The sequence below is a fragment of the Equus quagga genome, chromosome 2 (assembly GCF_021613505.1).
Source record: "Equus quagga isolate Etosha38 chromosome 2, UCLA_HA_Equagga_1.0, whole genome shotgun sequence".
NCBI lineage: Eukaryota > Metazoa > Chordata > Mammalia > Perissodactyla > Equidae > Equus > Equus quagga.
Window position 1 is genome coordinate 47,680,259 of NC_060268.1, and position 24,822 is coordinate 47,705,080.

At 48.5% G+C, this 24,822-nt stretch overlaps 1 protein-coding gene across 8 annotated transcripts in view; it reads right to left on the reverse strand.

Annotated features, from left to right (window-relative positions):
* Window positions 1-24,822, reverse strand: part of MYO5C (myosin VC) — a 92,519-nt gene that overhangs the window by 54,236 nt on the left and 13,461 nt on the right. For 7 of the 8 annotated variants that reach the window (XR_006887588.1, XR_006887587.1, XR_006887586.1 and 4 more), the window contains 9 exons: window positions 24,565-24,730; window positions 23,820-23,964; window positions 20,700-20,856; window positions 18,755-18,898; window positions 17,886-17,967; window positions 16,349-16,456; window positions 10,632-10,738; window positions 7,010-7,275; window positions 3,365-3,446 (listed from right to left, as the gene is read on the reverse strand). Coding sequence is in view for 5 of the 8 variants with exons in the window: in XM_046654376.1 (XP_046510332.1) it covers window positions 3,365-3,446; window positions 7,010-7,275; window positions 10,632-10,738; window positions 16,349-16,456; window positions 17,886-17,967; window positions 18,755-18,898; window positions 20,700-20,856; window positions 23,820-23,964; window positions 24,565-24,730 (1,257 nt within the window). In the remaining 3 variants the exon portion in view is untranslated. Of the gene's footprint in view, window positions 1-3,364; window positions 3,447-7,009; window positions 7,276-10,631; window positions 10,739-16,348; window positions 16,457-17,885; window positions 17,968-18,754; window positions 18,899-20,699; window positions 20,857-23,819; window positions 23,965-24,564; window positions 24,731-24,822 lie in introns of those variants that run through there. The other variant, XM_046654380.1, reaches the window with a different exon arrangement.

Here is a 24,822-nt window from a genome sequence, read left to right on the forward strand (position 1 = left end):
TCCGAAGAACAGGACATAAGCATTCGGAAAACTTAGATACATGACTGATTTGCAATGTTTACGGAAGACCCTCAGGTACAGGCAACCCCCTCACCCACGACCAATGCTGCTGAGTTCCTACTGGGGGTCTAGCTGGCATCCTCCTACCTGGTCTGAGTGGGTCCGTTCATCAGGTGTGAGGCCTGCGCCAGCCTCTTACCTCCAGCACTCAGGTGGCCCCGGGTCCCTCCCTGCTCACGGGCACTGCTGCTATCCAAGACAGATCAGGCCTCGGTGGCTGGGTGGGAGCTGGCCTGCCCGAGAATGCTGGCTGGGGGCCAGCATGAGAAGCCAACAACTCAGACAGCTTTGTTCACTATAGATCTTTGACTTATGATGAGGTTACGTCCCAATAAGCCCATCGTAAGCTAAAAATATCAAGTAAAAAATGCATTTAATACACCTAGCCTACTGAACATCACAGCTTAGCCTAGCCAACCTTAAATGTGCTCAGGGGGCTGGCCCCGTGACCGAGTGGTTAAGTTCGCACACTCTGCTTTGGTGGCCCAGGGTTTCGCTGGTTTGGATCCTGGGTGCGGACATGGCACCGCTGGTCAGGCCACGCTGAGGAGGCGTCCCACATGCCACAACTAGAAGGACCCACAACTAAAACAGACAACTATGTACCAGAGGGATTTGGCGGGAAAAACAGAAGAAAAAAAAAAGAAGATTGGCAACAGTTGTTAGCTCAGGTGCCAATCTTTAAGAAAAAAAAACATGCTCAGAACACTTACACTGGCCAACAGCTGGGCAAAATCATCTAACACAAGGCCTATTCTATTATAAAGGGCTGAATATCTCATGTAATTGATTGAATACTATACTGAAAGTGAAAAACAGAATGGCTCTAAGTGTATCGTTGTTGACCCTCAGGATCGCATGGCTGGCTGGGAGCTGTGGCTCACCGCCACTGTCCAGCGTCACAAGACGGGACCATACTGCATACCGCTAGGCCAGGAAACGATCAGAATGCAAAATTCAATGTACAGTTTCTACCGAATACCCTTCACTCTCACACCATAAGAAAGTCAAAAAATCCTAAGTCGAGCCACTGTAAGCCGGGGACCGTCTATACTTGTTCAGGCCATAAGGGTATCAGGGAGGCTTTCCCACAGGGCTAGCTCAGGGTCATCCTGGCTGCAGGTGTCAGGAGTGGGAGGGGCAGTGAGGAGAAAGGCTCCCACAGAGGAATACCAAGGGGTAGCCTCAGCGTAATAGGTGGTTGTGAACCGAAGGGCGGTGCTCATACAAGTCAGAGAGTGAGCACAGTGGTGACGGAGGCGAGGACTGCAAAGGACAGCAGAGGGGGGATCATGCAAGACCCTCATGTCCCCTGCCCTCCCCCGCCACCCCGAGAATTCCAGCCCTGCGGCCTTTTCCTAGGGGCAGTGAGGACCCACAGAAGTCATGTGGGACCTGCGTTCTGGAAAGATAACCAGCTTTGGGTGGGGGATGGCCTTGAAGAGGGCAGGACTGGAGGCAGAGAGCCCAGGCAAGACCCGGCCCAGTGTTCTGCGGTGTCTGGACGCCGTGGGGGGGTGAAACAGAGGCCCCTGGGGGAAGAAGATGAGCAAGGGCGAAGAGGTTAGGATGAACCCAGGCTCAGGACACTGGGTCAATGGTGGGGGCTTAACCACAGAAAGGAGCATAGAGGATGAGGAAGCCAAGAGGGGAAGATGGCAGGTTTGCTCTGTCACCACTGAGCTCCCTGAGGCCACCCAGGAACAGAGAGCCAGTAGCAGCCCGATTTACGGGACAGGAGGCAGGAGAGAGGCCTCACTATGGCTTTTGTGCTGACATTTTAAGGTATTCCCCCTTCCAGGAGGATCTGCACATTAATAGATACACAATAAAAGAAGAGGAAAAAGGAAGAGGAGGAAGTGAAACAGGAGGAAGATTAGGAGAAAAGAAAAAATGGAATTGCAGTTTCTGATATGCTTTTCTATTTTTTTTTTTTTTGAGGAAGATTAGCCCTGAGCTAACTACTGCCAGTCCTCTTCTTTTTGCTGAGGAAGCCTGGCCCTGAGCTAACAACCATGCCCATCTTCCTCTACTTTATCTGTGGGACGCCTACCACAGCATGGTGTGCCAAGCAGTGCCACGTCCGCACCCAGGATCTGAACCAGTGAACACCAGGTCGCCGAGTAGCACAATGTGCGAACTTAACTGCTGCACCACCAGGCCAGCCCCATGCTTTTCTATTTTCTGCTGAAGAAGACTGGCCTTGAGCTAACATCTGTGCCAACCTCCCTCTATTTCGTTTGTGGGTTGCTGTCACAGCATGGCCACTGACAAGCGGTGTAGGTCTGCGCCTTTGATCCAAACCCAGGCCGCCAAAGTGGAGAGCACTGAACTTAACCACTAGGCATGGGGCCGCCCCTGATATGCTATTTTCTAGGAGGCGTCCACCTGTGCTTTATTTTGAGGTTGAAGTGAACATTTGTGCTGGCGAGCAAGCTGGCACTGGAGTCCTGGGAGGGGACAGGATCGACAGGCATGGTTTGACTTCAGGCAAGTCATGCTGCATATCCACTTGAAACAAACCTTGGTTGCAGTTATGAAATGCTAAACTTCCAGAGAGTCCTTGAGAATGCTAACAAAAGAGAAATCTGCAATGGGATGAAATGTAATGCTTATGTGTAGATTAGTTCTGGGGCAAGGAAAAGGAAAGAAAAGAAACCTTTACTGAGTGTGACTCAACGTTAGGTGTTCTCCTCACTACAATATTAGGCGGATACTGTGGACCTGTTCTTAAAATAAAGAAATCGAGACTCTGAGCCGAAGGTCCAGTGAAGGGGGTGGTAGAGCTGAGATTCAAACCCAGGTCAGTTTTGGCAAAAGCCCGGGCTCTGCATGATGGCATACTGTCTTCCTCAGAGGTGGTGTGGGAGCAGCTGAATTTCAGAGGACAAGCAGGAGGTGCCAGGTGAAGATGAAAGGGTGGGGAAGGACAGGAGCAGAGCAGCAGGCGTAAGAACACAGAGGCTCACAAGGACTGGCAGCTTCAGGAAACTGAATCGCTGGGTCTGGCTGCACGGAGGGTGTGTTTTCAGGAACAGCAGGTGATGAACTGAAGCGGAAAAGTCGGCAACTGGCCCACAAAGATGAAACAGAACGGGAAGGTGCGATTTCAAGAAATGGCCACAAGAGGGTGCAGTGACCCAGCATGGGACTCATAATGGGGAGGTTTGTAGAGGGAAGAAGCCTGACCGTATCGGTTCCCCTGTACACGAACACACACATATACACGGACACGCACGCACATGCACACACACACACACACACGGCTGAGAACAAGTTTCCAGAAGGCAGAAAAGTCACCTACCAGGTTAAACTGTTGCTGCAGTTTTTCATTAGCGTAATTGATGCAAAATTGTTCAAAGCTGTTCACATCAAAGGTTTCAAAACTGAAATACAGTTTAAACAAATTAAAACATAGCTTGAAGGACACAGACATTCATTTATAGGTAAGTATTTTTTGACAAACTTCATAGCTTAAAAGTCGATTTTCTGCAAGTTTTAAATATATCTTAAAACTTCTGGTTTTGCTATCCTGGCAGTCAGTTTATAAATCACCTTTTTCTAGGTTGGCCCTGGAAGGAAACTGGAAATGTATACAACACCTACCCTGAGACAGGCATTCAAACAGGCGTGTCACGATATGGGGCATTGTTTAATTCACATGACAATGACAGCAGCATTATTACCCTCACTTTAAGGATGAGGAAATTAGACTCTGAGAGGGTAGGAAACTTGCCTAAGGTCACACAGCTGGTGTCAGACGCAGACTGACTGTAACGCCTATGCTTTCGGTGAAAAAGCAACGCCCTCTTTGCCTGTTGAGAGCAAGGCAGCACACCATTGCCTTGCCAAGGAGGGTTTCATAGTTCCTGGAGGAAAAGGGCAAGGTCATTTAATACCCATATCCAGCAGACCCCATGAGGTCCAAGACAGACATGGCTCTGCCTCCATTTTCACACTTTCAGTGGCTCTCTCTGGAGTTGCCAACTCAAGAGCCGAGAGGAGGCGGGCAGGTGACAGAAATGGGAAGCAGCCTGGAGAGAGCACAACACCCAGCTGTGTGCAGCTGTGGCCAGGGATTAACGCAGGTCAGGGTGTTAGATCGCCTCATTCTCAGGAGAAGCCAGAAATCTGGACTCTGATGCAAATAATCTCACTGTGGAAAACATGGTGTGGGCTGAACAACACTCGGGCCCCCCAGTCAGCACCTGGCCAGACAAGCGCACCTGCCAGGAGGAAGCTGAGTGCTTCAGGTGTCACCTCACTTAACCCTAACATGCCCCAGGTGGAGGGCTACCATGACCCCACAGTTACACACGAGGGGCAGAGGAGATGGTGACTATCGCAAAGACCAACACCAGCAAGCAGTGCCAGGTGTGCAACTTGACGCCTGCTCTTGGTGCCTCCAAAGCCTTGGTTCTTAATCACTCTAATCCCAAGGGGTTCCTGCCAGCTCAGCCAGGGGTCCCCTGGGAGTCTCAGTTGACTGAGCCAGTTTGGCTTAATTTAGAGTTCCTGGGCAGGTTAAGTGCCTGGACCACCCTCTAAGACAGCTCGAGGGTGACGTGGAGCAGAACCCACACAGCTCTGCAGCCCCATTGCACGAGCACTCTGGGGGGTCCAGAGGCTCAGGGCCAGTCTGGACATTGCAGATGGGCCAGGGCTGGGCCTGGGGGAGAGTCAAAAGGGCCTCACTGTGCTCCACAGCCCACAGCCAAAGACATGGCTTTCTACAGCAGGGGCAGAACATCCACCATCAATGATTATTTTCCTGCCCTGTCACACCCCCCTCAAAAAGACCACACAGAGCTAAAGTTCAAAACTCATGGAGGGGCCAGCCCCATGGCTTCATGGTGAAGTTTGGCATGCTCTGCTTCAGCGGCCTAAGTTCAGATCCTGGGTGTGGACCTACACCACTTGTTGGTGGCCGTGGTGTGGCAGCGACCCATAAACAAAATACAGGAACACTGGCAACAGATGTTAGCTCAGGGTGAATCTTTCTCAGGGAAAAACAAAAAACAAAAAAACATGGAAAGACCTAAATCTATGACTTAAATGCCAGAAGCACCTTAGCTATGACAATGCTTCACATCTGAGCAATGGTTATGGTTCTTAAGACACCTTCACAATGACTTCCATTTGGTCTTCACGATAATACTGCGAGAGAGGCCCCATCCTACAGATGTAGAAACTGAGGTTCAGAGAGGTTCTGTGACTTGCTCAGGACCACACAGCTGATGTGCTGCAGTGCTCACTCCCAGGGGTCTGACTCCCAGCCCCCGGCCTTTCCAACTCTGCGTGCAGGGAACATCAACACCTGGGCTGGCTGAGGAAGCACACGCCTTCACGCAGCTCCCAGCTGAAACCTCATCTGCTTATTCCCTTCACAGGAAGCATCCCAGCCTCTAATTATCTGCCTGCCTCCTCCACGGAAATTTAAGTCCCAAAGGCCAGGGGCCATGTGCCTAGTCTGTTCAATAATCGCATCCAACAGAGCGCCAGGCACATCGATATCTGCTGGATGAACGGAATAACACATTCGTAAAATAAAGGGCTAGTTATTTTTAAGACACTTTAAAAACATAGAAAATAACAGAATATATACAAAAGAATAATATAACAATCATGTATTCCTACCACAATGAAAGAGCCTATTGTTAAGCAGGATTATTCCTTTATTAAAAGTCAACTTAAATTATTACTGGCTGGTTGAACCCTCTTTTTTAGAACAAGGTAAGGTAAATCATTTACTAGTTGATCCCAGCAATGTATCAGTGTTTTGTAACTGTTGACATATACTATTAATTGGGAGTTATATGCATTAACAGAATCTAAATTAAACAGTCACTCCCTGGAGGCACTGTCTCACGGTAAACAGCTATGGGAAAGGCCGAGTCTGCAGCTGGGTAAGAGTTCACCAGCAGCCCGGTGGCCCCTCCGGCCCCCAGCAGGCGGCAGCATGCCCCCGAGGCCCAGAGCCCGGCTCTCCCCTCTGTATGGGGAGGGGAGGCTGAGCTGCTTTCACAGGGTGTGGTGGAAGGCTCCCCAATCCATTGGGACGTTCCGCCCCCTCTCCCAAGGAGAAGCCAGGGCGAGTCCTGGGAGGGGGGCAGGGCTGGGCCTTTGAGACCAACTGCTAACATTCAGAAGTCTGAGTGCTAACAACCCCCAGAGCGCCTCCACGCCGGCCTGGTCGCTCGCTCACTCTGGCTAGGCGGTAAGCATCTGTAGCATGAGTCTGACCTGGAATTTAGACAAGCAGGACTGGGCAAAGAGAAGGAGGAAGAACCAAGCTCCACTGTGGGAACCTGCAAGTCCCCCGACGTATTAGAATTCTTGGAGAAGGGCGGCGGCAAGTACAACCCTTACTGTCCCAGATGGAAGAGGATCTAGGTGTGAGGAGGAAAGCTGGTTGGTGAAAGGCCTGGGTCTGAGTCCTCTGGCCCTGCGAGTGTGGGCAAGGGGCCGGACCTCTGGGACCATCACTTCCCTGCTCTGAAATGGGAGAGGCAGGTCAGGGCCCCACACCTCACTGCCTCTGTAGGGAACAGCAGTGGGCAAGAGCCTCACACAGCGCTGGGTTCTCCCACGAGCAGAGCAACCGTGAACAAGTCACTGAGTCTTTCCAAGCCTTGGTTGTTTCATCTCTAAAATGGGGATAATCACAGGCTGTTCAAGAAGTGAGAAAGCGCAAGGAAACCACTCAGCACGGTAGCTGGCACACGGTGAGCTCTTGACCTTGGCCATCATTAATTGAGCATTTATTTAATACACTCTAAGTAAAAGACAGTGCAACCCAGAACACTGTACTTAACATCCACACACGCAAAAACAGAGAACATCGTCTCTCTCATCATGCGGAACACAAGAGAAACCACAAAAAAATCTAAAAATAACAGGCATTTGACATTTAAATGAGGAAAGACAGGCTCACTGAAGAGAATCTTACCCATAAATGTCCAAAACACCAATAAAAGTGTGCTGCTTGCCTGAAAACTGCAACGCTTGGTTAATTCTCTCCACAATGAAGTCGAACAGGTGCGCATAGATCTTTTTGGCCAGCGCGTCCCTGGCATTGACAGCCTGCGGCCTGGTCATGGGTTTCACCACTGTCTCAGAGGTGGTGACGATTTTGCGATTGCACAGCCACTGAGCGACTTTGCTGCTCTCCAGGCCCAGAAGCTCGCAGAACACCTTCAGGTGACTGTCGTCCTCCTTCAAAAACAAGCAGAAGTTCCATCAGGGCCACCCGGCCATCTACACCAGCACCAGCCCACCCGGCCAGGGCCCCACGGCCTCCACACTTGGGCCTGTGCGGGAGAGCCGGCATGAGAATGACCAGGCCTCATGGGACAGAGCCAGGCCTGGAGAAAAGCCGGGGTGGGGGGAGGGCCGCAGCAGCTCTGAGTCTGCACCTGGCCCTTGGCAGAGCCCTGCTGCGGTGAGGCCAGGGGGTCCTGGACTGGATTTTCATTTTGGCCAAAGAATGTCTGTCAGTAGTGATTAAGGCCGCGGAAGCAGTCCTCCCCGCCTCCTGTGCATGTGGACACAGCCTCACGGCCTCTCTCCTCCCTCTGCATCATGCCCAGGCCACCTGTCTGAGCGTGCGCTCTCCCTTCCCTCCCTGTGTGTTCGGGGTTTACCTGGGTGGTGTGGTCCTGAGATACCTAGGTGTCATTGTCAGAGAGCACCTGGCGGGGCTCCCTGGACTGAGCTAGCTTCCAGCCAACAGGAGGGCTGCGGTTAGAAGACATTTCCTGGACACATGAAGTGAACTTGGCTTCTCTCCAAGCCCGGGCACGAGAGCTGCCCCACTGGCCAGCAGAGAGGAGAGGTCTGCTCCTGTCTGTCTTCAGCCAGCATGGACAAGGGGTCCTTGTCACTTGGCAAGGAGATGTGACCCCATGTGATGGAGCACTATCATTCTCTCGGGCAGGGGAACTCTCTGGACAGGCTATCTGGAGACACCATCTCGGCCAATGGAGAAAACCACAGAATTGTACTTAAAAAGCACCAGATTATAGCAGAGCAACAATCTAAAGCACCCTCCCGTCTCCTTGCTGTTCACTCCCACCCTTCTGACCAACACACAGTAACACGAGGCTTGCCTTCGGTGTGCCTGACCTCCTCACTTGGCACGGAGCCATTGGTTTTCTTCCTTCTAAGAAGGAACTAAACTTTCTGAGTCAAAAACATTCAGCTACAGGTGCTCCTCCAGGGAGATGGGCAAAGGGTAGCAATTTTTAAAAGGTAAGGTGGTTTCATCCAGATTGAATTTGCCCAATCCTTCAAGTTCCTGATGCAAATCAATGGGACCTATGTTCCAAAGTTAGGACCATAATTGGAAGACTGGTAATTTCCTACAAGGATTTGACATCTTCACAGAATGAGTCTACAGAGATTGACAGACAAAGGATTTTCAGGCCATCAATTTTGGTTCCTCCTCCAGAGTACTACCCTCATAACAAATTTCAGGAGACAGAGCTGAAGGCAAGGACATTTGTTGGGTGGAAATCACATCTTTAGCCTACGGGAGTCTGAGAAGACAAGGTGCAGAAGCCCATTTCTCCGAGGTAAGTGAGCAAGGACACAGAGAGGACCGCCACTACATGCACACTGTACTCCTACCCCAGGTCTACCATCGCCTCTCTCCACACGTCTCAGTCCTGTGTGAACTGACTGACTCTGTGAGGGCTGGACAGTGGCGGGGATGGGAGGGGCGCTTAGTGTGAGAGCTTGAGGAAAGGAAGGAGAACTACTTCCCGGTCATAGGGCAACAGGACTGAAGCACTGAGCCAAAAAGCACATGTCCGCTCTTCTTCTCTGCTCAGTTCTCGCACACACTAAATTACAGTTACCAGAGAGCTGAGAAATCACCAGGTTTACAAAATTATCAACTGTTCCCATCAGTTGTTTTAGGGGACATGAAAATAGACATTGTTATGGACTAATGTTTGTTTTCCCTCAAAATTCATATGTTGCAGTCCTAACCCGCAACGTGATGGTGTTTGGAGGTGGGGCCTTTGGGAGGTGATTGGGCTTACGTGAGGTCATAGGGATGGGGCCCCCATGACGGGATTAGTGTCCTGATAAGAAGAGACTAGAGCTCCCTCTCTCACTACCATGTGAGGACACAGTGAGAAGAAGGCCATCTACAAGCCGGGAAGAGGAGCCTCACCGAGAACCTGACCACGCTGGCACCTTGACCTCAGAATTCCAGCTGCCACAACTGTCATTTAAGCCACTCAGCCTTCTGTTATGGCAACCAGAGTTGACCAAGATAGACATGTTAACACAGAGCTTTAAAGGTAAGGAGAATTTGCATTTCATAGAAACATGTTTTACTAGGAGTTATTTTCTTCTTTACATGAACATTGATGAGAATAACCAAACACATGCCCCCTACCAAGAATCACTACTCATAACATTTGTCACAGAAGAGAGTCACACATAAACTTATCTTGTGTCCATTAAATAAAGAAATCTATCACAAAACTTCCATGGGACTATAGTTCCAGGGAGGAAGCCAGCACCATTGGTGTTTGATTCAAGCAGGTGTCAGGAGGGAGAAGGTGTCCTTTCTGCTTAAAATGGTCCAGCGCCCTTAAGGCCCCACAGGATCTGCACCCTTCCCAACACACACACATTTTTGGCCTCATCTATCACCCTTACTTTCACTCACTTCTCTCTGGATGCACTGACTCTCTTGCTATTTCTCAAAAAACAACTCCTGCCCGAGGGTCTTTGCACCTGCTGTTCTTTCCACTTTGAATGTTCTTCACCCACATACAGGCATGAATCACTTCCTCATCTCCTTCAGGCCTCTGCCCACTGCCACTTTAACAGAAAGGCTTTCTCTGACTCCTTTATACAAATGGCACAGCCCCTCTCCACCCCTATGCTGCTTAATTTTCAACAGGCATCACAAGCTGCCAGAACCTATATTTGTCTATTGCGTCTCCTCCCCTCCACCGCCCTCCCCAGATCATAAGCTCATAAGATCATAAGACGAAGGGCTGTTTGTGGTGTTTTCTTCACTGTTGTTTCCCCAGAACCTACAACAGCACCTGGCACAGAGTAAGTGCTCAATAAATATTTGTTGAATAAAAGAAAAACACACAGGGGGCCGGCCCAATGGCATACTGGTTAAGTTCGAATGTTCCGCTTTGGCTGCCCAGGGTTTGGGGGTTCAGATCCTGGGTGCAGAACTACACACAGCTCATCAAGCCATGCTGTGGTGGTGTCCCACATAGAAAATAGAGGAAGACTGGCACAGAGGTTAGCTCAGGGAGAATCTTCCTCAAACAAAAATAGGAAGATTGGCAACAGATGGCCAATCTGTTCTGAAAAGGAAAACACACATAGATTGCACTCTCCCTCCTCTGCTATTGCAAGGGGAAGAGGCTTTCCTCTTTGAAGTCAACCCATGGAAACCCCTGCTTCCTTGTTCCCATGAAACTGGTCTCTGCAGTAGGCCCAGAGTGCCTGGTGCCAAAATGCAAAAGCAGGGTAACCATGATCTGCTTACAAACCTGCCAACACAGGCAGGGTGAAACAAACAAGGATCTTACATCAACGAAGGATCTCTCGTTGCCCACTGCTGTGATCTGCACATTACCCAGATGGAGGATGGCTGCCAGGATCTTAAAAACATCCATCTGAAAATCCTCCTTGAAACCTGAAAACAAAAATTTTCCAAAATTAGGGATATTGCATTTCTTCTCTTAATCACTAATAAGATAAGCACCTGAACTCTTTCAAGATACTCTAGTTGCACCAGTGCTGAGAGCTGGGACAGGGAACAGGAAGTGGACCCCAGGGAGAGTGTGACTCACCATCTTCCTGGTTTGGTTTCTGCAGACACGCAATGTGAACTCTACAACCCACTAGGTTTCCACTTTTGCCATGGCTGCTAGGAAGTTCAACACAAAAATTAACACCCAACTAACCATTTCATGTCAGGTTCCTGAGAGAATCATCTCTCATTTATTCTATGTACTTTCTTTATTTCCAATTTTTTTTTTCTTTTTTGCTCATAAGCTCCCTGAATTCTTTTTATGGTGAGGTGTCGGATGGATCCCATTTGCCCCTCCAGCTCTGCACCCTTGCTCTCTGCCGCAGGAGGCTGACCTGTCTGGATCAAGGCAATGGGCTCTTATGCCCCCTGGCCCCTGATTGGGTCTGACCAATGGGGAAGCTGGAGGAGGTCAGAGAGCAGGAGGAGAGAGGTTCTGGGTATGTCTTCCCCAACCCTCCTCTCAGGCTCCAGTAACACGCCTATGCCAGGAAGGAAAGAGCAGTGAACAGCTCTGCCACTGTCCTCGGCTCCCTACTGCCCCTCATAGCCCCCTAGACCCATCGACAACCTTGCTGTTGTTCCCTTCACAAACAAACCCTCCTCCTTTTATCCTAATTTGAGTGTGCCTCATGTTTCCTGTTGGGACCCCGACTGATGTATGCAAAATATAAATTATGAATATATAACATATTTGGTCGTCATGAGGGGATCAGCATATTGTCTAGAACCCAAAACATAACAACCCAGCTACTAGGAAGGGCTTTGTGTGCAAGTCCCCATAAATCACAATGGAGAACCTGCCAGTTGTGAGCAGGGCTTTGCTAGGTCAGGATCCCAGGGTGGGAGCCCGGGGGTGGGGGGTAAGGACCAGGTGGTGGGAATGGCCCTGCAGTGAGTCGAGGAGCTTGGGTTACACTCGGGCAGGTGGGGCGGGCTCCTTCAAGCTGATATCCACACTCCCTGGTCCACACCAGAATGGCAACTGGAATGGAGACCCCTGACTCCCCACTCCCTCCAAGCAAAAAAGGAACAAGCCCTAAATGCCAACTAAGAGCCACTGCAGCCACCTACTGCTTCTCACCTGAGGACCCCTGGACTACCTCAGGAGCAGCTAGAGCAAGTTCTTCAATAATTTCAAAACTCAGAGAGTCCTATCTACGTCAAAAATTAAACAAAACCAAAGTCACACAAGATTTCAAACTAAAAATACATAGAAGACTCTGGCTCAGTCTGAGTCCAGGCATTTGGAGCTAATGCCTCCATCTGAAGGGCAGATGCCTCTAACAGAAATAACCTCCCAGGCTGCCACCATGATAAATGACAGGTTCCCACTTTCGAGGGGAAACTAAGGCAGACAAGGGTTAGGGAACTTGCCCGAGGTCACACTGGGTATGTCATATGTAGGCAGTGTAATGCCAGTGACCACAGCAATATGTGAAAGACCCGTGAAGCTCGGGAAGCCATCCTGGCTCGTCCCAGTGGGTCTAAATGTGGATGCCCCCTGCCGACCCCGGGCCAGGCAAAGGGAAGTGTGCGCAGGCCCCAGAGGTCCATTTACTGGGCGTGTTGTGAAGAGGATTTGTGCATTGAACTAGATGACCTCGCCGCTAACCTTACCTATTCCTCTATATTGTCTTCATAACAGACCACAGCAATGGACAGATCCACCAACAGGCAGTGACCCAGCCATTATATTTTAAAAAAAGGGTGATCTGCCCAAGTGTGTTATAAGCCTATGCGTGACCCAAGTGAGGCAGTCCGCCCTCGAGGAGATGTCCACCTAAGAGAGACAACACGGAGACACAAAGAAGAGGACATGGGCAACAGGGCGAGCCGTACAAACAAGGCATTCACACTGTTAGGAGATGCACTGTTGGACAGAACTTTCTGGGGCGACGGAGATGCTCTATGTCAACGCAGTAGCTATTTAGGCACATGTGGCTATGAGCACTTGAAACATGCCGAGTGTGACTCAGAAGCTGAATTTTTAATTTTGTTTAATTGTAATTAAAGTGAAATGTAAACAGTCACATGTGGCTGACGGCCGGTGGCTACTATTTGGACATACTGTTTTAGAGACCATGAAACCAACATACAACGTGAGATCACAGGTTGTCGGGGGAGGGGAGTGGAGGGTGATGTCAATCTCAAAGTTACAGTGAGGTCATCTGGTTCCATGCATAAATCCACTCCACCACAGTGAGGACCTCTGGCGTCTGCTCAAACTTCCCCTTTGCCCGGCACACGGGCATCAGGGGACTTCCACGTTCAGGCACACTGAAGTGAAGCTAAGATGACTTCATGAACTCCACCCACAAGTCTTCTCACATACTGCAAGAAAACTGTAAGGAATTAACCAACTATGCTCACTCCGTCATCTAGGACAAGGGTCAGCAAATGTTGTCTGATTAGGCTTTGCAGGCTGTATGGCCCATGTCACAATTACTTGACTCAGCCACCATAGCAGGAAAACAGCCATAGACCATACTTAAACAAATAAGTGTGTCTGTGGCCCAATAAAACTTTATTTACAAAAACAGGCTGCAATCTGCTGACCCCTGGTCTAGGACAGTTTTTAGTGATTCAGGCAGTGAGGTCATGCTTTCATTAAATGTGTACTGATCTCTCACACTGATACAGCATGCCACAGTTTATAACGCATTTTAGACATTCTCTCTTAATCCTCACAACATCCTTTACAGCTACTGTGGTGGCTCCTCTCCAAAGACGGCCCTGCATAGTTCCTCCCCATGAGTCATGAGTCTGAACTGGCCCTCTGACTTGCTTTTGGCCATCAGCACACAGAGGGAGTGATGCCAGGTTACTTCTGAGGCTGGTTCACAAAAAGCCCCGCAGAGTCCACCTCCGCCTGTTGGAACTGGCTCCAGGCGAAGTTAGCCACAACATGCACAGCGCATCCACCCTGACATCAGCACACTGTGAGGTAGTCCATGTGGAGAGAGATGCCCGCCCAGCCCCAGCAGCCCTAGCTTTCCCAGCACACGTGAGAGAGAGAAGAAGCTTCAGAGGATCCAGCACCTGCCACCATCACAGGAAAGTCCCCAAGTGAGAAGCGCCCGGCTAAGCCAGCCAACCCAGAATCAGAGGAGATAATAATTGTCATTTTAAGCCACTAAAATTTGGGGAACAGCAATATATAACTGGAACTAAATATTTTCCTTATTACCCCAGTATACAGATGGGGAAACTGATGCCCAGAGATAATAACTGACCTGTGCAAAGCCACAGACTGATCATAAGACACAAGGAAAAAACTGAAGCAAATACATGGCAACAGATAACTGAGTACGTACTAAATTGTGAGATCCAGTGGCCAATGCATAGGCAATCTGAGGAGAGGGCGGTCCTCAGGGTACCATCTTTACATAACACGCTTGGGGGAAAGTAAGCAGGTGTAGATGCCATGGAGTCCTGGCATTCTGCCCGCCACGCCCAGTCACCCACTGAGAGAGCTCTCCAGGAGGAGAGAGGTGGGACTGTTCCAACCTCTCTCCCACCCTACCTACCTCACCCAGCACGGCGGGCAGCCATCACCCTTCACAGCCACAAGAGGCAGCAGACTGCTGTACCCTATCTCCCATGAAGCTTCGGGGAGTTTTGTCTAAAACATCCAGGCGTGGTGGGTCAGGGCCAGGGCCAGGGCGAGGCCAGCCAGGTGCCCAGGGCCAGCCCTGCACCTGCACCACCCTGAGAGAGATCGCCTGAGCACCCCCTTCAATTGCGTGCCCTAGTCGCTTCTCTTACCTCACCCTAGTCCAGGCCCTGCTGGTGTGGACATTTGAGAAAATAATCTAATTTGTGGGACACAGTGGAGAAAACTGCTACTGCTGATCTCCGATAATTCGGGAAGGTTTCACGGAGCAGGAGATGGTTTTGCTCAAAGGATGGTTAGGGCTTGGACAATGGGGACTAGAGGGAGAGACAGAAGGCAGGCAGTAATATTTAGCAAGCACCTGCTACGTGCTTGGCCTGGTTCACAGACATTTCCTTACCAGTTGTCACGAGAGCCCTCAGGGTAAAGAACACGGCCATTCTACAGATCAGGAAACTGAGTCTCAGAGAGGATAATCTCCTCAGAGTCATGCCAACCAGGTTCTGAATTCACGTTTATTTCATCCCCGAATCTACTCTATTGCCCCTACATCATTTCGCTGTGAGCAGGACCTTGCAGAGGTGGGAGGGAGCATGCAGAAGGGGAGGGGAGGGGAGGGAAGGACGGACAGGGCACGTGGACCAAGATCCCTGGGAGCCCGGCCAGAGCGAGGCTTCCTGCCCCTCCCCACACGCCACGTTCCCTCTCGGTGGACTATGTTATACAAACACCGAGATTATGACTGCACTTATTTTAAGAAAATGTTAACCAGTACCGAAAGTGTTTACCTCTCTATTGTAAAACGTTTAAATTGCCCTTCTGCTTGAAGCGGTTTTGAAGGGGCAGAATCTGATGGCAGTTTTGCTTAGGAAACCACACTGTTTTCATTCTGATTATCCACTTGTGCTCATTTTGCCTATTACTCTGACATATTTAACCTCAAATTCTTTGCCTTTTACATTCAAATACAGTCAACCAGGACACACCAATGAAAACCACTAGGTCTGAGATGAACGTTTTCCGTAAGCTGTAAAAACGGCCTATCATCCCACATGATCCAAAGCCTTGACTAGCAGTTACACGTAAATGTCTAGACTAACACCAAAAGGGAAAGAGAATGACTGTTTTTATAAAAGCCATTTGGCTGACAGTCTTCCCCAACATGAGCTCCACGTGGGGGAGGGAAGGCGGAGAAAGACTGGGAAAAGTCTCTGCTTCACCTGTGTCGCCATCCCAGCAATCAGAGTTTGGGTTTTCCTTATGAAAATGAGATGTGTTAAGACCCTGAGTGTAAATTTTACTTCTGTCCTGCACTAGCCACGTGACCCTGGGTAAATTACTTACCATCTCTGTGCCTCAGTTTCCCTATTGTAAAATGGGGGAAATACCAGCATCTACCTCATAAGGTGGCTGTAAGGTACAAATGAGTTAATAAGGGTAATAAAGTGCTCAGGATGGTGCATGGCACACAGTAAGCCCCCTATAAGTGCCTGCTATTTCACTGTCATCTTCAGGATACCCATGAAGGCCAAACAGGGTCAACACTACACTTCCAGACTGATTCAGGCCTTTGCCTTCACCAGCCTTCTCTGTAGTCAGCCCAGAAAAGCGTACCGGCAGCCACAGGGCTTACAGCCCGTGCCTCTCACAGCAACCCAGTGAGCCTGAGGGCAAAGGAGTTGATTTCTAGATCTTTTGGGGAAAGGCACAGTCGTGAGCCCTTGGCCTCCAAATATGTTCTGATTAGCTCATCGTAAAGTTAGCATTTACTAGGAATCTCCAGAACATAGGCAAGTTAGGTATCCCTGCCTTTCTTTTTTTTTTTTTTTCTTTTTAAGAGAAAACGGCCACATCTCGGACAGGATATTTTCACTTACCCAGTAGCGTGAAGGTCTTCTGAGTCTCCACCATGTCGGCTCTGTCATTCACACCCTCGATGACAGTACTGCCTCCCATTCTCGTATAATTAAATTCTTCTGCACTCCCTGAAATCAAACGTGAGTTGTCATGTGTGTGACACAGAAATTTGGACATGTATGTTTATCAGAAGCACAAAGGGAAGCTCACACTTGAGGTACTACATTAAGCACTCTACACGTTATTCCATTTATTCCTCAGAATTCTACATTAGAGACACAGAAGCAGAGGCTCAGAGAACTGAAGTGGCTTGCTCAAGGTCCCACAGCCAATTTCAGGACAAGAATTTCCACAGAGGCCTGTCCGACTCCAAAGCTTACAGATTTTATTCCCACACCTAACAATTTCATACAGCTTTCTGTGCCACATTTCCATCAGATATTTTTTTTTTTTTAAGATTTTATTTTTTTTCCTTTTTCTCCCCAAAGCCCCCCAGTGCATAGTTGTCTATTCTTCGTTGTGGGTCCTTCTAGTTGTGGCATGTGGGACGCTGCCTCAGCGTGGTTCGATGAGCAGTGCCATGTCCGCGCCCAGGATTCGAACCAACGAAACACTGGGCCGCCTGCAGCGGAGCGCGCGAACTTAACCACTCGGCCACGGGGCCAGCCCCTCCATCAGATATTTTTACCGAGGTTTACTGAATATACAATAAACCATACACATTTAAGATGTACAGTTTGACGAGTTGTGAAAGTACACCCTTATAAAACCATTACCACAATCAAGGTAATGACTAACTGTACATCTGATATTGGAATAGCAGGTGACCCTTCAGATCTCTTCCACAATCACCATTCATGTTCTGTTTGTCAGACAATGCAATGGATACCATCTTCATGTGAAAGCTGAAGAAACTTAGATTCCACAGTGCAAGCAACTTCTCCAAGATTAGGGAATGGGCGTTCAGCTCCAACACACTAGAAGTTACTCAAACAATCCTATCTACCAACAAGCACAAATGGCCAGGACAGGAGAGCTGAGGGCACAGGAGTCGGGCCATTTGCACTACAAGACAAATAGCTCTACGTCCTAGCCCTCCCTGAGGTATAATTAACTATGACTACAAATAATGATGACCTGGCGTCACCAAGGAAGTTCAAATTACAACAGAGGTACTCTGTCTCAGAAGACAGGGAACTATGTCACACGTTAGAAAAATGACCATCTAAGGAGTTCAGCTAAAAAGAAAGGTTTGGGGTAACCTTAAAGCAGTAAGGCCCAGCTGTCAGGAGGCCTTACTCAGGCGATTCTAGCTGGATGATCACAATCGCCCATGAGCTTTGAGGCTGAAGGGCGCCCCCTCCTTGATCCTACCGCACCCCTCAGCCCTGATCTCTCTCTTTAGTTAGAGGCATCGATTCCACCCCGAAACCAAAGGATCTTATATCTTTGGACAGAATATTTTTTTGAAAAAGTGATGGTATTATAAGAAGAAATTAACTTAGAATTTAAACCCCTACATAAAAGAGAGACTTTCATACACCATCCATCACGTACCCAATTTAAGATGTTTAAATTCCGACTGCTGAGCAGATGCACAAAGCTGATAGAAAATGTGGTAATTCCGTTCATTTTCTGACTGCAAAATAAAGAGAAGTCCTGAAATGACACCACCTCTTTACAAGTGAAAATGTCTGGTTTTCAGCCGATTAGATGGCTCATCTGGACTGACAGCTCTGCTCTCACAGACCCTGACATGTACATGTGTTTTGCTGTGGTCAAGAACGCTGTGACCCAACCTGTTCCCCTCCGCTGGCTCACAGGCAGGCCCTTCCTCCCACAGAAGGAGAACTGATGGCCGAGATGGCCCTCCAAACAACCACCCCAGAGACAATGCCATGAAATGAAAACATTCTGCAAAATGGGAATGATGTAATTCATACGAGGTGGAATTTTTAAGAAACTCCCTGCAATATGAGGCTTACTGTTACTATCCTCCTGGGCCAAAACTGTGAGAATCTTCTCCATTTTACTGACAAAAGAGCCTTTCTCTTAAATGCCCCTCAGTAGCTCTAATCTCATTCCTTTCCTGATAGGAAAGCCAGTCTAACAGCTTTGTCTGCTTCACGACATTTTTGTGTTCTGGAAAGATAAACTTGATTGTTAAACTCTAAGGATCTTTTAAGTGCCCCAAATTAAAAGTTGTAACCCTTTCCCTCAGTGGAGTCATATAACTCTGCTGACGCTGCAGCTACCCATCAATTTTTTGCTGTTAAGAAACAGAAGAAAATAATCCAAACTGCGAATGAAAGAGGAAACTATTCTTCAAGTCACAGAACAACATAGGCTATCTAATGAGTATATAAATGTAAACAGTACTGAAAAAGTTGGGGAAAAGGAAATTTAACTGATATTTTTATCCTTACTTGAAAGACAACTCTGGATTTCTCCAGCAGGTAAGTTCTCATGTTGGCTCCTATAATTTGATTTTTCTCATCAAAACTGATTTCTGTGTATTTCCCAAACCGACTACTGTTGTCGTTGCGAGTGGTCTTGGCATTTCCAACAGCCTACAAAACAGAGGACTTTCTTGAAATAACAACACTAAAAACGTCTTTGCATCAATATGATTGGAGCAGTTTCAGTAAAATCCAGTCCTGTATGCTGGGGGAAGGTCTGATTAGCAGAGGGAGGGCGGGGGGCAGAGGAAAGCAGCCCAGGCTTACAGGGAACCTGACACATCCTCAGCCTGCCAATCAAGGCTCTCCCCAGTCTTGCTGGGAGACGCTGAGCAGGATCAGAAAGAGTCCGGGTTCTGATGTTACATGGCCCTAGGTTCCTGTTTTACTATCCGTGTGATGCTAGAAACGTGATTTCATCTTTCCAACTCTCAATTTCTCTACTTGTAATATGAGTATAATATGTATGTTACAGAGTTGTGGGGATTAAATGAGATACAAGAAAGTGCCTCAATTCATCCACGTCCCAAATATTATAGATGCTTAATTAAAATTCCACATCCTTCATCCAACCTTTATTTCTCTCCTCATCCCTTACCACTTCTCTACTCAGACGTTCCACTCAACCAAAGACTGCCCTCTCCCATCCCTTCCACTCCGAGCATGATTTTTACTTTTTACTTCTACTCTTAAATTCCGTCTCTCCTCAGCCTGTCCCCTCCCCATTCCTGAGCACCCTCCATCTAGAAGCACCCTTCTTAGGAACACATGCTGCTCTTCCTGACCAGGTCACCACGCTTTCTGACAATATATATTGACCGAGCACCTGCTACGGGCCACATGCTCAGTAGGCCAAGATGAACCATGTAGATGTGGTCCTGCCTTCACGGAGCCGACAGTCTAGCGGGCGAGACCAACCCTAAACAAACACTCACACACATTTACCCACTGGGCATCTAACTGGGCAGTCCCTCTTGCCAACTTTTCTATTGCTATCTTAGATTGTGGTTTACGTTTCTCTTTAACTTTAAAATATGCTGATGTTACAGGACTGTTAAAACTTGGGGACTGAGCCTTATTATTCTTTTCCATTACTGCTTCTATTATCTGGCACAGTGACTTACACAAAATAAGCAGACTGATAAATATCCAGTGAGGATTCTGCTTTGAGAAAACAGGGAGAAAAGGTCTAAGAATCTAATGTTCTTAATTATCTGCTATGTTTCCAAATCAACCCAAATCCCTCCTCATTTTGCGAGGCAGCCAGAGTTGGCCTTTGGGCCCTCCCGTGAGCCTTTCGGATGCCGCCTCTTCCCTCAGGGTTGTCTCATTCCCCATGGTGCCGTCGTCGTGGTGACCTTGCCCAAACCTCCGGTCCAGTCAGCAGTGTGCTGATGAATCAGCTCTCGGGGGGGTGGAGGAGGAAGAGCCTTGACAGGAGGCATTCACCAATTTGTAAGGTGTAAAATACTCCCATCACACTGACTTCAAACTACCAAAGGGTTAACAATCAGCTCGCAAAAACAACTCCTGAATATTTCACAATCAGCTCTTGAAAGCTGGTGCCCGCTGGCTGGAGCACACAGTGGGCTCAGTGCACCAGCAGAGTCTGTGGTTAAGGACGCTTCCCCTGGGGAATAAGTGCGAACAGGGGACTACTGAAATCGGACAGTCGAGTTTCTAGCTCAGCAGGTAGAGGAGAAGAGCCTTGGAAGCAGCAATCTCTGCCTCAGACTCCTTCAAATCCCACCAGAAAACAGACTTCCAGGCTCCTTCCTGCCCTCACTTCTTTGGTCTTGAAAGGGTGGGAATTTGAGCTACCCAAGACAACACATACACAAACCAACCCGCCTCTCCACCATCACACACCACTACCTTTGACCCTGCTCCCCACCCCCCGCAGGGTACACACCTCAGTAATGGGGTTCGACGCCAGAACCTTGTCCTCCACATGCCTATTACTGCTCGACTTGCTGACGGTGGCAAAGTACCTCATGGCATAGCGAGCGGACACTGTCTTTCCAGCACCCGACTCCCCGCTCACAATTATTGACTGATTTTTATTGTTTCTAAAGCCGAAAAAAGAAAGGATTTTTAAATGTTCATTTCTTCGTATTAAAAAGACAATATATACTCATTAAGAAAAATGCAGACAAGCTGGAAGAAGGGAAATTTTGTTTCAGCACTCAAAAGTAACTGTTTTTAGCATTCCAGAGTTTTCTTCTAGTTTTTCTGTGTGATCACGCTGAACACACAACTTTGTTTCCTGTTATGTCCCCTGTGTTGAGGGTCCCCCAGACCAATCCCAGGCCAGTGATCTGCTAGGAGGACTCCAAGGACTTGGCACATAGTTGTACTCATGGCTAGACTTATTGCATCTAAAGGATATAAGGAAATCAGCAAAGGGAAAGGCACATGCTGTCACGTGCAGAGAAGCCAGGAGTAAACTTCCAAGAGCCCTCTCCCAGTGGAGTCCCACAGGACACATGTAACTCCTCCCGCGATGAACTGTGACAACACCTGCGAAAGGCCACCTACCGGGGAAGCTCTTCAGAGACTCAGCGCCCAGGGTTTCTATCGGGGGCTGGCCACGTAGGCTTCCTCTGCCTAGCGTATACCAAAGCTCCAGATGCCCAGAAGGAAAGCAGGTGTTCAGCAAGAACCACATCATTTACACAAACCGCTTAAGCTTAGGTGCAATGAGCCACTCTTATCAATTAGGAAATGGTGGGAACCTTCCTGAAATCCGAGCTCCCAGAGGCCAGCCATGGCCAACCTTACCAGCAGGACTCCAAGGACAGCAGTCTCAGCCTATGTCAACTCCTTTCCACATAGCCCCACTTAACTATAAAAATATTTTAAAGACATTATTTGGAGAGTAATTGTTGAAAATATGCTTGGAAACCTATGTGCTCCATAAGCCAATAGGCTCTGTTATATAATTTAGAGATTTTAAAAAATGCGTCAAACTTTTCATGCCATAAGACGGTGATGGTAGAATCTTATTATAATGCTGTTCTATGTATCTAGCACTGCTTTTGTGCCAGGTGCTTGGTGAATACTTTACAGGGATTCTCATTTGAGCCTCAGAAAGATCCTATGCCATATATATCCATTTTACAGACAAGAAAAGGGTGACTCAGAGAGGTAAAGTGATTTGACCCAGGGCACACAGCCTCCTTGTGAATGCTGGGGGGGCCTTAGAGATAGGGCTCCTGGTCCAAAATGGGAAGCTCAGATGCTGAGGTGAGCGACAGCTCATGTCCCCTGGCCGGGAAGAACGGTACTAGGGTTACTACAGCCCAAATCTCCTGACTCCCAATCTAGCATCAGCAAGTCCAGCATGAGCCTGCCTTCTATTCAGTTCTGCTATTACACTTAGACAGACTCCTGGGGAGAAAACTGGCTCTTCAAGCTTGAACCTGGCTCAGCCCTGCAGCTCCAATGAGCTCATCCTGCTGATGTCGAGGAGCAGCCCTGGCCCATGAGACTCTGAGCCGGGGACTCTAATCATGCAGATGCCCTGGAGATTTGCAGGGAGGCAGGGCAAATCCTACAACCACGGGCGTTTTAAGGTAGGAAGGAACCTTGCTGCAGAATAAACGAAGGTAATTGGTTATTAATTGGTAATGGGTAATTCTCTACCCAACATTCACCTTTGTCTTCCTACTTAGGGACTATGCCCCAATTTTTAGCAGGCATGTTGCTGCTCATATAAAAGACTACACATCCCAGCCTCCCTTGCGGCTAGGCATGGCCAATGAGCTACGAGCAGAAGTGCTCTGTGGGGCTTCTGGGAAGTCTCCTTAACAGGGAGGGGCACACTCTTGCCCTAGGACACTCTGTCACCTAGAATATGGAGGATCTGGCTGAGCAGTAGCTTGGCCCTGAGGATGAGGGTCCCCCCCCAGGGACCGGGGAGCTGGAAGGCACTGGGTCCCTGGTGACTTGGTAGAGGTGCCAGGCTAGCCCCAGACTGCCCATCAGACTTCTCTACAAGAGAGAAGCATATACTTCTACCTTGTTTAAGCCACCATTATTTTTTCCTGATTATAAGCAGTGGAGCTTGGAATGGGTGCTAAGCATCTAGCGCACAGACGAGGACACAGCTGAGGGAGATCAGGTACCATGCCCAGGGTTATGCAGTAAATAATTAGCAGGTCCAGGGCCTGGGCTTCAGGCTTCCACCTGTGAAATGAGGGCAGCGACGGCCGCTCAACTGACTTCACAGGGGTGTCACAAGACAAAGGACACCACTGTCTGTGATAGTTCTTTTGCGAAAGTAAAAGGATCTACAAAGATGAGATGGTGTTTTTATTCTTCATGCTTTACAGATGAGGACACTGAAGCCAAAAGAGGACAGTTATGGGAAAAGAAATTGCTCGTGGAGTCAAAAAATCTGAGCACAAATCCCAGCTCTGTTTTTACGTGCTGGGTGACCTTGGGCAGATAACTCTCAAATCTCAGTTTACTGCCCAGGCATCTTCGTCACAGGCTAGGCTAAGGACCCCCAGGATGATGTGTGGGAATGCGTGCACAGTGCCCAGTCCACAGCAGGCTTTGAATAAACCTTTGCTCGCAAAACAAGAACTCCACAAGGCCATACAAAAAACAAGTGGCAAAATTAGGATAAAACCCCAAATCTCCTACAGCTAAAACCTGTGCTCATCTATCGTTAGATTCTGCTGCTTTGGATGGGGGAAAAAGTGTAAACTTCTCACAGTGGGGAATAAATCAACATTCTTCCAACCAAAGACACTGCAAGAGAAGTATATGCTATTTCCAGATTGGCGGGACCAACTTTTGACTATGCAGAAAGAACAAAAGCCAGGAAACTCAGTTCAGACAGGTCAGTCACACGCAACGGTCATTTGCTACTGGGTAAAGGGTGGTCTCCTCTACGAAGGGCCCGCTCCGGTCTGATGGTCACTTTTAATGAGACCAAGCCAGATGCCTCCCTTCCCCTGTGAGGGCCCAGCAAACACAGGCAGCTTTGGGAGAGCAAGAGGAAGCCCCGCCTGGCAGGAGGTACCTGGCCATCTGCTTGTACGCCTCTTCCGCCACGGCGAATATGTGCGGGTCCATGTCACCCATGTTCTGCCCGCTGTAGGCGTGGATGATGGCATCTCCATATATCGGCAACTGCTTGTAAGGATTCATGGCCACCAAGATGATTCCTGAAGAAAGATGTCAGATGCAGTGAAGGGATTCCTACAGTTACCCACTTCTCCAGGTTCTTTCTCTCAGAGAAACCCCAGCTCTGCCACTTACTAAACCTTCTCTGTGACTTTGGGCAGGTCCCCTAATGTTCTGGATCTTGGTTCCCTGCCAATCCACCTACAGTTCTGGGCTACTCTGAGGGTTAGATGAGATGACACAAAAGAATGCCCTAAAACTGAGAGGCTTTTGTAATTCTCGATGTAAATATAATATCATTGCCCAAAATAAGTAATAAATTTATCAAATCCAACGAGAAACCCAAACACCAGCTTTAGCCACACATATTTTTCTTGGTCCAATCTTAGTTCTTTGGTGAAGATTTTCAAGTTGCTGAAGATTCTCCCCACCTAGACACCTGTATTTACAACAAACTCTAGAAGATCAAATGTCTGTACCTTTTAGATAGAAATTTTGGTAAATGTTTAGGTGTGATTACATATTTTGACATAGGTCAATATTTCTAACATAAACACAATACTGAACATAATGAGGGTGCTCTAGACATCAGGCATTAGGTTTCGGCGTCATTCTTGCTCTTCTAGAATCGTTCTCCTTACCGCTGTAGGTGTAAATGAGTTTGGATTCTGCAAAGCGGATTCTGAGATTGTGGAGCACCGCAGGCTCGTGCAGATAGCTGAGGGCCGTGAGGTCATTCTCACCCACGAGGATGTCTGGGTTCCGAAGAGGAGGCAGAGATTCTGGATCAATGGAATAGTCCAGCTCCTGTGGACATGAGGAAATTTAAGTTCCAAAAGTGAAAGATGCTTGCTTCTGCTGAACCACTGTCCTCTGTCCTATCCATCCCCTCCCCTCAT